Source organism: Macaca fascicularis, chromosome 2 (genome assembly GCF_037993035.2).
Source record: "Macaca fascicularis isolate 582-1 chromosome 2, T2T-MFA8v1.1".
In the NCBI taxonomy this organism is placed as follows: Eukaryota; Metazoa; Chordata; class Mammalia; order Primates; family Cercopithecidae; genus Macaca; species Macaca fascicularis.
In genome coordinates, this window is record NC_088376.1 from 115,824,407 (window position 1) to 115,837,781 (window position 13,375).

At 44.3% G+C, this 13,375-nt stretch overlaps 1 protein-coding gene across 27 annotated transcripts in view; it reads right to left on the minus strand.

Moving 5' to 3' along the window:
• NEK4 (NIMA related kinase 4) overlaps positions 1-13,375 on the minus strand; it is a 72,508-nt gene that overhangs the window by 8,565 nt on the left and 50,568 nt on the right. For 2 of the 27 annotated variants that reach the window (XR_012431257.1, XM_045386071.3), the window contains one exon: positions 3,195-3,750. The exons of 22 other annotated variants lie outside the window; for them this stretch is intronic. Coding sequence is in view for 4 of the 5 variants with exons in the window: in XM_045386071.3 (XP_045242006.2) it covers positions 3,628-3,750 (123 nt within the window). In the remaining variant the exon portion in view is untranslated. Of the gene's footprint in view, positions 1-3,194; positions 3,751-9,375; positions 10,815-13,375 lie in introns of those variants that run through there. 3 more of the 27 variants (XM_074032445.1, XM_065540726.2, XM_015446014.4) reach the window with 2 other exon arrangements.

Here is a 13,375-nt window from a genome sequence, read left to right on the forward strand (position 1 = left end):
CCAGCCTGGGCGACAGAGCGAGACTCCGTCTCAAAAAAAAAAATAAATAAAATAAAAAAAATAAATAAATAAATAAATTAGCAGCGCACGGTGGCAGATGCCTGTAATCCCAGCTACTCGAGAGGATGACGCAGGAGAACTGCTTGAACTTGGGAGGCAGAGCTTGCAGTGAACCAAGATCGGACCACTGCACTCCAGCTTGGGTGACAGAGCGAGACTCCATCTCAAAAAAAGAAAAAAAAAGAAATACAATTATAGCCTTTTACCTTCGCTTCATCAGACACTCCCTACAGGGGTAGATCAACTATGTGCTTAGAAGCTCCAGAGCAGAACACCTGCCCACTAGGAGGTTGTCTCAAGAGATAACAGTAGATTCACAACCCAACGTATGCCTGCTCACAAAGAAACCAGCAGTCACCACTTTGATCACCTGGTAGATAAGGCACCAAGCTAACACACAGACCCCTGCAACTGCTCGCTTCCCCCCAACCCGCCATGTCCCATTCATGTTAGGCCCTTGTTTTTGAGATGGAGCTCCATTCTTGTTGCCCAGGTTGGAATGCAATGATGGCACAATCTCGGCTTACTGACCACAACCTCCGCCTCCTGGTCTCAAGTGATTCTCCTGCCTCAGCCTCCCAAGTAGCTGGGATAATAGACATGCACCACCACACCTGGCTAATTTTGTATTTTTAGTAGAGACAGGGTTTCTCCATGTTGGTCAGGCTGGTCTCGAACTCCCAACCTCAGGTCATCTGCCTGCCTTAGCCTCCCAAAGTGCTGGGATTACAGGGGTGAGCCACCACGCCCAGCCTATGCCCCCTTTAAAAGTGCTTGCTTTCTACTCCAAAGGAGGAGTACCCTTAAAGGCAGAAAGCCTGTACTTCCCCCGAAGCTAAACTTTGGAATAAAAAGTAATCTTAGGGCCGGACGCAGTGGCTCAAGCCTGTAATCCCAGCACTTTGGGAGGCCGAGACAGGCGGATCACTGGGTCAGGAGATCGAGACTATCCTGGCTAACACAGTGAAACCCGTCTCTACTAAAAAATACAAAAAACTAGCCGGGCGAGGTGGCGGGCGCCTATAGCCCCAGCTACTCGGGAGGCTGAGGCAGGAGAATGGCGTGAACCCGGGAGGCAGAGCTTGCAGTGAGCTGAGATCCGGCCACTGCACTCCAGCCTGGGGGACAGACCGAGACTCCGTCTCAAAAAAAAAAAAAAAAAAAAGTCACTTTATACCAGACCTTGCTCTTGTTAATTGGATTCTGCAAGCAGCAAGCAACTGAACCTGTGTTTTAGATACAGCAGTAGAAAGGCAACTGGGAGGAGATAAGCCAATTCATTGGAGATGTAAACTAAACTATAGGCTGGGCTAGTTTGCAGAGAGGACTACAAAGCTGGGAGGAGGCCTCTTGGGGTCAGGAAAAAAAACCTCAGATATTGACATTGGGAGCAATCCTGTCAAAATAATCAGATCAGTCTGTTGAGTGACGTATGTTGAAAACAATAAAGCAATCAGCCAGAAACTAAAGGGTCTTAAAAGTTATGTGAAGTCAGGGATAAGAGAGTGAAGAAAGCCCTTGTACAACTACAGTCATTCCAAGGTAACTGTTAGCACCCAAGGCTGCATGCATGGAGGGGCAACATCTGGGGCTTTATACTACAGGGAAGGGACAGAGGAAGAAGACAGACTTCACCAAAACAATTCAGGTCAGGCATGGTGGCTCACGCCTCTAATCCCAACACTTTAGGAGGCCAAGGTGGGCAGATCATGAGGTCAGGAGATCCAGACATCCTGGTCAACGTGGTGAAACCCTGTCTCTACTAAAAATACAAAAATTAGCTGGACGGGGTGACATGTGCCTGTAGTACCAGCTACTTTGGGAGGCTAAAGCAGGAGAATCGCTTGAACCAGAGAGTCGAAAGTTACGGTGAGCCAAGATCATGCCATTGCCCTTCAGCCTGGCAACAGGGCGACACTACACCTCCAAAAATAAATAAATAAATAAATAAATAAATAAATAAATAAATAAAAATCCAGTCAGCTACTATACAAATAAATAAGCATATAACAATCACCGGCCAGGGACAGTGGCTCATGCCTGTTATCCCAGCACTTTGGAAGGCCAAGGCGGGCAGATCATGAGGTCAGCAGATCGAGACCATCCTGGCTAACACGGTGAAACCCCATCTCTACTAAAAAATACAAAAAATTAGCCGGGCGTGGTGGCGGCGCCTGTAGTCCCAGCTACTCGGGAGGCTGAGGCAGGAGAATGGTGTGAACCCAGGAGGCAGAGCTTGCAGTGAGCCGAGATAGCACCACTGCACTTCAGCCTGGGTGACAGAGCGAGACTCTGTCTCAAAAATAACAAAAACAATCCCCAAAGGGGCCAATACTGAGTTTAAACAATGTATTATCTAAAATGTCCAGCTTCCAGTAAAAAGTTGTGAGAAATGCAAAGAAATAGGATAGTATGACACACATGCTGGAAAAAAGCAAACAAGAGAAACTGCCTGTGAAAGTAGCCAGATGTTAGAGTCAACAGACAAAGGTTTCAAAGTAGGCCAGGTGCAGTGGCTCATGCCTGTAATCCCAGCACTTTGGGAGGCCAAAGTGGACAGATCACAAGGTCAGGAGTACAAGACCAGCCTGACCATTATGGTAAAACCCCGTCTCTACTAAAAATACAAAAATTAGCCAGGTGTGGTGGCACACACCTGTAGTCCCAGTTACTCAGGAGGCTGAGGCAGAAGAATCGCTTGAACCTGGGAGGCAGAGGTTGCAGTGAGCCAAGATCGTGCCACTGCACTCCAGCCTGGGTGACAGAGTGAGACTCTGTCTCAAAATAAGAAAAAAAAAAAAAGATTTCAAAGTAGCCACTATAAATATGTTCAAAGAACGAAAGGAAAATATAATTTAAAGAGTAAAGGAAGATATAGTGACAGTGTCACATCAAATAGAGAATATTAAGAAACAGAAAAAAATTATTAATTAAAAGACCCAAATGGAAAATCTAGAGCTGAAAAGTACAATAACTGAAAAGCGAAATTCACTAGAGGGGCTCAACAGCGTACTTACACTGGCAGAACAATTAGCAAGCTTGGGGACAGACCAATAGAAATTATGCAATCCAAATAACGGAGAAAAAACTAAAATGAAAAATGAACAGACTCAGAGAAATGAAGGGCACCATTAACCACACCAAATATGTATAAAGAAAACACCAGGAGAGAAGAGAAAGGAGCAGAAAAAAGGCCAGGCATGGTGGCTCACACCTGTAATCCCAGCACTTTGGGAGGCCGAGGTGGGCGAATGACTTGAGGTCAGGAGTAAAAGACCAACTTGGCCAACATGGTGAACCCCCGTCTCTACTAAAAATACAAAAACTAGCTAGGTGTGGTGGCATACGCCTGTAGTCCCACGTACTTGGGAGGCTGAAGCAGATGAGTAGCTAGGACTGTGTCCGGAATTGGTGGGTTCTTGGTCTCGCTGACTTCAAGAATGAAGCCACAGACCCTCGCAGTGAGTATTACAGTTCTTAAAGATGGTGTATCCAGAGTTTGTTCCTTCAGATGTTCAGATATGTCCGGAGTTTCTTCCTTCTGGTGGATTCGTGGTCTCGCTGACTTCAGGGGTGAAGCTGCAGACCTTCATGGTGACTGATACAGCTCTTAAAGGCAGTGTGTCTGGAGTTCTTCGTTCCTTCTAGTGGGTTCATGGTCTTGCTGGCTTCAGGAGTAAAGCTGCAGACCTTTGTGGTGAGTATTATAGCTTATAAAGGCAGCACGGACTCAAAGAGTGAGCAGCAACAAGATTTATCGCAAAGAAAGAACAAAGCTTCCACAGGTTGGAAGGGGACCCCATCAGGTTGACACTGCAGGCTCGGGCAGCCTGCTTTTATTCCCTTATCTGACCTCACGCACATCCTGCTGATTGGTCCATTTTACAGAGAGCCGATCGGTCCCTTTTGACAGGGTGCTGATTGGTGCATTTACAAACCTTGAGCTAGACACAGAATGTTGATTGGTGCATTTACAATCCTTTAGCTAGATACAAAAGTTCTACAAGTCCCCCCACAACTCAGGCGCCCAGCTGGCTTCTCCTAGTGGATCCCTCGCCAGGGCTGTGAGTGGAGCTGCCCGCCAGTCCTGCGCTGGGCTTCTGCACTCCTCATCCCTTGGGCGCTTGCTGGGACCTGGCACTGCAGAGCAGGGGTTGGCACCCATCAGGGAGCCTGGGGCTGAGCAAGGTGCTCGGACTTGGAGGGCTGCAGGTCCCAAGCCCTGCCCGACGGGGAGGCGGCTGAGGCCTGGCAAGAATTCCAGTGCTGCGCGGGCGGGCTGGCAGTGCTGGAGGACCCACTACACCCTCCCTAGCTGCTGGCCGGGGTGCTAAGCCCCTCACTGTGCGGGCCAGTGGCCCCAGCCGCCCGGCCGTTCTGAGTGCAGGGCCCTGCCGAAGCCGCACCCACGCCGCCTGCACCGCACTGGGTGCGGCTCTGGTTCCTCCCGCGCCTCTCCCTCCACACCTCCCCACAAGCAGAGGGAGGCAGCTCCGGCCTCGGCCAGCCCAGAGAGGGGCTCCCACAGTGCAGCAGCTGGCTGAAGGGCTCCTCAAGCGTGGCCAGAGTGGACGCCGAGGCCAAGGAGGTGCTGAGGGTGAGCGAGGGCTGCTAGCACGTTGTCACCTCTCAGGACTACAGACAGCTAGGACTACAGACACACACCACCATGCTAAGAACCCAGGAGATGGAGGTTGTAGTGAGCCAAGATCGCACCACTGCACTCCAGCCTGGGTGATAGAGCAAGACTCTGTCTCAGAGGAAAAAAAAGGAACAGAAAAAAAAATTTTTTAAGAAATAATGCCTGAACACTTTACAAATTTATTGAAAAACACTCATCTACACGTCCAAGAAACTCAGTGAACTTCCAAGTAGGATAAACTCAAAGAAATCCACAGATACACACATTAAGGTTAAAGTGCTGAAAGCCAAAAACAGAAAATCTTGAAAGCAGCAAGATGAAAATAACTCATCAGAAGGCAACACCAATAACATTCACAGCTAACCTCTCCTCATAAACAATGGAGGCTAGAAGGCAGAAGGATAACATTCAAAGTTCTCCAAAAAAACTGTCAACCAAGAATCCCATATCTAGCAAATCTATCATTCAAAAATAAAAGTGAAATAAGGAAATTCCCAGATAAACAAAAGCAGAGAATCTGTGGCTAGCAGACCCACATTACAGGAAAACTAAGTGAAGTTCATCAGGCTAAAAGGATGAGACCCTACACAGTAACTCAAAGCAATGTGAAAATACAAAAGAGTGCTGGTAAAGGTAATTATAAAACACAGTACAAACACATATTGCCTCTCCTTAACTAATTTGAAAAGCTAGTGTATGAAACAATAATACAGAAGATGGCAGAGTAAGAAGCATCAGGAATTCATCTCCTCACTCAAGACAAAATTGTATCTCCTCACTCAAGCAAAAATCGTACTGACAAAATCTCTTTTACGTAACTAAAAACTCTGGATTCTCTTGAAGGCTGGGAACATCTGAGGGAAGTCTTAGAAGCTAAATTGTGGTTCATTTCAGCCCTAAGCACTCTGCACCCAGTGGCAGACAGTCATGCTGTGTTCCTGAAGCAGCTTGCATGCCACTTGCAGGAACCAGGGTAGGCAATAAGAAACCAGACCTCCAAATATCAGGGATCTCTGTACTGATAGCTGACTGCTGCTTCTGATCACTAAGGTATAGATATAGAAGCAGGAAACCAATGTTGCAACCATCACTGACACTGTTGCAAACCTCCCTCCCTCTAGCTGAAGTGACTCCCTGGGGATTTAAAAAGACTGGGGCCTTTATTTCTCCCCCCTTTATATTTTTTCTTTTTCCCCTTTTGGGGGCCATACATTGAAGGAGCAGGACGTTCCAAAGCCACTGGGCATGATGGCTTATGCCTAGAATCCCAGAACTTTGGGAGGCCAAGGCAGGAGAATTGCTTGAGCCCAGGAGTTCAAGACCTGCCTGGGCAACATAAGGAGACTCTGTGTCTACCAAAATAAAAATAAAAATTAATTAATTAGCTAAATATGGTGGGGCACGCCTGTTGTCTAAGCTACTAGGGAGGCTGGGACAGAACTGCTAAGTCGCCAGACTCCGTCTCAAAAAAAAAAAAAAAAAAGAACTGCTAAGTCCGCGAGGCTGAGGCTGCAGTAAGCTGTGATTACACCATTGTACTCTAGCCTGGGTGACAGAGCAAGACCCTGTCTCAAAAAAAAAAAAAAAAGTAACCACATATACTTGGGGGATTTGGAAAGTTACCATGCATGCACATGCCCAGGGGAAAACACAGATTCAGACATGAGAAGACTTTTTTATAACCTGTGACTAATCCCTGGTGATAGTGACAGGAGGTAGCCAAATACCTAGGCAGATGGGGCAGGTTCCTAGTGAAACCCCACCTTCAAGCCAAATCAGCCTGAAGGCTGAAAGACCAGACTGCTGGTCCTGGATGAACCTGTGACACAGAGTGGGAACTTCTGTTCCTGTTTGCTCGCCCTTTCCCAATTGATACTTTCTGAATAATGCCTTTTAACCAATTGAATGTTGCCTTTTCCAATACTACCTACAGCCTGCCCCTCCCCTATTCTGAGCCCATAAAAAGCCTTGGACTCAGCCATATTAGGGGGACTTCCCCACCTTAAGGTATTCCCTCTCTGCTGATAGCTGTTTCATCACTCAATACAATTCTTCTCTACCCTCCTCACCCTTCAACATCCAGTGTATCCTCATTCTTCTTGGGCAAGGTCCAAGAGCTCAGAAACTGCTGAATGTGGGTACAAGCTATAACACAAGCGAGCCGGGGCACACCAGCATGGCTGAGCAAGGCCTGGGTCTGGCATTGCCAGCCAGAGGTACCTGGCTTACAAAGTGACTGAGAAGTAAATCCTGCATCACTGGCATGGAGGACCCCTAAATTATCACATGATAAAAACTCAAATGTCCAGTTTAAAAACAAAACCACAAGGCATAAAAAGAAACAAAGTATGGACCATTCAAAGGAAAAAAAAAAAAAAAGAAATCAATAGACATTGTCCCTAAGATCAGATGGCAGACTTATTAGAAAATGATGTGGCCGGGCACGGTGACTCACGCCTGTAATCACAGGACTCTGGGAGGCTGAGGCAGGCAGATTGCTTGAGGCCAGGAGTTTGAGACCAGCCTGGGTAACATGGCGAAACCCCATCTCTACAAAACGTACAAAAAAACTTGCTGGGTGTAGTGGTATGCTCCTACAGTCCTGGCTACCTGGGAGGCTGAGGTGGGAGGATGACCTGAGCCCAGGCTGCAGTGAGCCATGACTACGCCATTGCACTCTAGCCTGAGTGACAGAGCGAGACTCTGTCTCAGTAAAAGAAAATTATGTAATTATGTGGCCAGGCATAGTGGCTCACACCTGAAATCTAAGTACTTTGGGAAGTCAAGACGGGAGGATTAGTTGAGATCAGGTGTTTGAGACCAGCCTGGGCAACATAATGAGACCCTGTCTCTACAAAAAAAATTTAAAATTAGCTAGGTATGGTGGCATGTGCCTGCAGTTCCAGCCATTCGAGAAGCTAAGGCGGGAGGATCACTTATGCCCAGGAGTTTGAGGCTGCAGGGAGCTATCATTGCACCACTGCACTCCAGACAGAATGAGACCCTGTCTCAAAATAAAATAAAATGATGTATAAATAAAACAAATATCAGTAAAGAGAAAGACATAAAAAGAAAAAAAGAACTTTTTTTTTCTGAGATGGAATCTTGCTCCATCACCCAGGCTGGAGGGCAGTGGAACCTGTGACCTCCAACTTCTGGGTTCAGGCGATTCTCGTGTCTCAGCCTCCTGAGTAGCTGGAATTACAGGTGCATGCCACCGTGCCTAATTGTTGTACTTTTAGTGTAGATGGGGTTTTACCATGTTGGTCAGGCCGGTCGAACTCTTGACCTTAAGTCATCTGCCTGGCTCAGCCTCCCAAAGTGCTGGGATTACAGGCATGAGCCACTGTGCCCGGTCTAAAGAAAAAAAATTCTGAAGCTGAAAAGTACAATAACTGCAATGAAAAAACTGAGCAAGCAGAAGAAAGAAACAGTGAACTTGAAGACAGGATAATTAAAAGTATCAAGTCTGAAGAACAGGAAGAAAAAAGACTACAGAAACTGAACAGAGCCTAAAGGACATATAGAACACCATCAAGCAGCCCAATGCAAGCAATGTGGGAGTCCCAGAGAAAGAGGAGAGAGAGGGGATCAGATAAATGATCTAAAGAAATATAACTGAAAAATTCACAAGTTTGATGAAAGACAAATATTTAAAAGACAAAATAAATATAAACATCCAAGAGGCTCAACAAACTCCAAGTAGGATGAACTCAAGAGTGCACACTGAAATACATTGTAATCAAACTGTAAAAAGACATGGCCAGGTTCAGTGGCTCACACCTGTTATCCCAGCACTTTGGGAGGCCATGGCGGGCAGATCACTTGAGGTCAGGAGTTCAAAACCAACCTGGACGACATGGTGAAACCCTGTCTCTACTAAAAATACTAATATTAGCCCCGTGTGATGCCACATGCCTGTGATCCCAGCTACACAGGAGGCTGAGTCACGAAAATTGCTTGAACCCGGGAGACAGAAGTTGCAGTGAGCCAAGATGGCGCCACTGCACTCCACCCTGGATGACAATGAGACTTTTTCTTAAAACACACACACACACACACACACACACACAAATTGTCAAAAGACAAAGACAAAGAGAGAATCCTGAAAACAGCATGAGAGAAGCAACTTCTCACATACAAAGGATAAGATTACCAATGGGTTTTTCCATCAGGAACTGTGGAGGCCAGAAAGCAGTGGGCTAATATATTCAAAACGCTAAAAGAAAAAATACCAAGAATACTGTATCTGGCAAAAATGCCCTTCAAAAGTGAGGGAGAAATCAAGACATTTCCAGATAAAGCTGATTAACACTAGATCTTCCCTATCAGAAATATTCAAGGGAATTCTGCAGGTTGAAAGGAAATGACACTAAATAACTTAAAGCTTTATGAAGAAAGAAAAATCTCTAAAAACAATCAAATTAATCAAATTCATAGGAACAGACAGGAGAATGGTGTTTACCAGAGGTCAGAGAGTGGGTAGAATGGGCAGGTATTGCTCAAAAGGAACAAGGTTCAGTTATACAGCAGGAGTAAGTATTTTGAGGTACACTGCACAACATGGTGACTACATTTAATAATAATAACGTGTTACATATTTCGAAATTGCTAAGAGAATTTCAAATGTCCTCATCACAACAAAATGATAAATACTTCAGGTGACAGATATGTTGATTAGCTTGATTTAATCAAACCACATTGTATACATGTATCAGAACATCACATTGTACTCTATTAATATGTACAATTATGATTTAACAATAAAAATATATTTGCAAAAGAAATCTCTTTAGTAAAGGTAAACATGGGCAACTATAAAAGCTAGTATTATTGTAACAATTGTTTGTAATTTCTTTTTTTCGTTTTCTACAAGATTTAAGAGGCTAATACATTACAAAACAATTAGACTAAAAGCTAATATTACTGTAACTTTGGTTTGCAATTCCACATTTTGTTTTCCATATAATTTAAGAGACTAATGCATTTTAAAACCCAATTTTTAGATCCTGTTTTTAAACATATAATGCACAAAGATATACTTTTGTGACATCAATAACTAGAAGGAGCTGGGGCAGAGCTGTTAAAAGGGTAGAGTTTTTGTATGTTATTGAAGTTAAGCTGGCATAAATTCAAACTAGACTATTATAATTTTAGGATATTAAATATAATCTCCATGGTAACCACAGAGAAAACAGTTACAGGACATGTTATATATTATATTAAAATTTTTCACTACAAAAAAAAAATCAACTAAACACAAAAGAAAACAGTAATGCAGGAAATAAGGAATTAAAAAAACTATAATGCATATAGAACATAAAATAGTAAAATAACATAAGTCCCTCCTTATCAATAACTACTTTAAATGTAAATGGATTAAACTCTCCAATCAAAAGACAGAAATTGGCAGAATGGATTTAAAAAACACAGAATCCACCTATATGCTATCTATAAGAGACTCTAGATCTAAAGACACAAAAAGATTGCAAGTAAAAATTTTGAAAAAAATATTCCACATAAATTGTAACCAAAGGAGATTAGGGATGGCTTTACAAATATCAGACAAAATAGTCTTTAAATTAAAAAAAGGTTATAAGAGACAAAAAAGGAGACATCTACAGCAAGAAGATTAGAACAATTATTAACATTTATACACCTAAATGTACAAATGAGGATACTGACGATTTGTTTTTAGGTGTAAAAAACAAACCATGAATAATAGTTGCAGACTTCAATACTCCACTCTCAATAATAGATAGAGCAACCTGGCAGAAGATAATAAAGAAAATAGAAGACTTGGGGCCAGGCACAGTGGCTCACATCTGTAATCCCAGCACTTTGGGAGGCCAAGGCAGGCGAATCATGAGGTCAGGAGATCGAGACCATCCTGGCTAACATGGTGAAACCCCATCTCTACTAAAAATACAAAAAAAATTAGCCGGGTGTGGTGGCGGGCGCCGGTAGTCCCAGTTACTCAGGAAGCTGACATGGGAGAATGCTGTGAATCCAGGAGGTGGAGCTTGCAATAAGCGGAGATCGCGCCACTGCACGGAGCTTGCAATAAGCGGAGATCGCGCCACTGCACTCCAGCCTGGGCAACAGAGTGAGACTGTCTCAAAAAAAAAAAAAAAAAAAAAAAAAAAATATATATATATATATATATATATATATATATGATTTGGCCGGGCACAGTGGCTTACGCCCGTAATCCCAACACTTTGGGAGGCCAAGGCAGGTGGATCATGAAGTCAGGAGTTCAAGATCTGCCTGGCCAAGATGGTGAAAGCCCGTCTCTACTAAAAATACAAAAAATAGCTGGGCATGGTGGCAAGTGCCATTGCACTCCAGCCTGGGTGACAGAGTAAGACTCTGTCTCAAATAAATAAATAAATAAATAAGAGGACTTCAACAATGCAGTAAACCAACTAGATCTAACAGGCATCTAAAACTTTTTTTTTTTTTGAAACAGGAGTTTCGCTCTTATTGCCCAGGCTGGAGCATTGCTCGATCTCAGCTCACCACAACTTCTGCCTCCCAGGTTCAAGTGATTCTCCTGCCTCAGCCTCCCTGGTAGCTGAGATTACAGGTGTGCACCACCACACCTGGCTAATTTTGTATTTTTAGTAGAGATAGGGTTTCACCATGTTGGTCAGGCTGGTCTTGAACTCCTGACCTTGGGTGATCCACTAGCCTCAGCCTCCCAAAATGCTGGGATTACAGGTGTGAGCCACCGTGCCTGACCTACATCTAAAATTCTTTATCCAACAATAGAATATGCATTCTTCTCAAGTGCACATGGGTCATTCTCTAGGACAGACCATACTATAGACCACAAATTGTCTCAATAGATTTTAAAGGAAAGATAGCACACAGAATATCTTCCCCAACCACAGTGGGATAAAGTTAGAAATCAGTAACAAGGAAAACTAAAATTCCCAAATTTGTGGGAATCAAATAACACTTTTTTTTTTTTTGAGATGGAGTCACCCAGGCTGGAGTGTGGTAGTGTGATCTCGACTCACTCCAACCTCCGCCTCCCAGGTTCAAGCAATTCTGCCTCAGCCTCTTGAGTAGCTGGGATTACAGGTGCCCAACACCACAACCAGCTAATTTTTGTATTTTTAGTAGAGACAGGGTTTCACAGGTTGGACACGCTGGTATGAACTCCTGACCTTAAGTGATCCACCCACTTCGGCCTCCTAAAGTGCTAGGATTACAGGCATGAGCCACTGTGCCCAGCCTAAATAACACATTCTTAAATCACCAATGGATCAAGAAGAAATCAAAAGGAAAATTAGAAAATACTTAAGAGACAAATGAAAATACAAAACAATACACTGAAACTTTTGGAATTCAGCAAAAGCAGTGCTAAGCGGGGAATTTATAGCTGTAAACACTTACATTAAAAAAGAAAGATCTTGGGCTGGGCATGGTGGCTAATGACTGTAATCCCAGCACTTTGGGAGACATAGATGGGAGGACTGCATGAGGCCAGGAGTTCAAGACTAGCCTGGGCAATATAGACAGATCTTGTTTCTACAAAAAATTTTAAAAAGTAAGGCACCAGGAATGGTAGCTCACACCTGTAACCCCAGTACTTTAGGAGGCTGACACAGGCAGATAACTTGAGCCCAAGAGTTCAAGACCAGCCTGGGGAACACACTGAAAGCCCGTCTCTACAAAAAGTACAAAAATAATTAGCTGCACGTGGTGCCCTACACCTGTAGTCCCAGCTATTCTAAAGGTTAAGGTGGGAGGATCACTTGAGCCTGGGAGGTAAAGGTTGTAGTGAGCCAAAATCACGCCACTGCACTGTTGCGGGAAGTCAGGGACCCCGAATAGAGGGACCAGCTGGAGCCGCAGCAGAGGAACATAAATTGTGAAGATTTCATGGACATTTATCAGTTCCTAAATAATACTTTTGTAATTTCTTATGCCTGTCTTACTTTAATCTCTTAATCCTGTTACCTTCGTAAGCTGAGGATGTACGTCACCTCAGGACCACTGTGATAATTGTGTTAAGTGTACAAATTGATTGTAAAACATGTGTGCTTGAACAACATGAAATCAGTGCACCTTGAAAAAGAACAGAATAGGCCGGGCGCGGTGGCTCAAGCCTGTAATCCCAGTACTTTGGGAGGCCGAGACGGGCGGATCACAGGTCAGGAGATTGAGACCATCCTGGCTAACCCGGTGAAACCCCGTCTCTACTAAAAAATACAAAAAAAAAAAACTAGCCGGGCGAGGTGGCGGGCGCCTGTAGTCCCAGCTACTCGGGAGGCTGAGGCAGGAGAATGGCGTAAACCCGGAAGGCGGAGCTTGCAGTGAGCTGAGATCCGGCCACTGCACTCCACTCCAGCCTGGGCAACAGAGCGAGACTCCATCTCAAAAAAAAAAAAAAAAAGAAAAGAAAAAAGAAAAAGAACAGAGTAACAGTGATTTTCAGGGAACAAGGGAAGACAACCATAAGGTCTGACTGCCTGAGGGGTTGGGCAAAATACAGCCATATTTTTCTTCTTGCAGAGAGCCTATAAATGGATGTGCAAGTAGGGAAGAGATCACTAACTTCTTTTCCTAGCAAGGAATATTAATAATACCCTGGGGAAGGAATGCATTCCTGGGGGGAGGTCTATAAACGGCTGCTCTGGGAGTGTCTGTCTTATGTGGTTG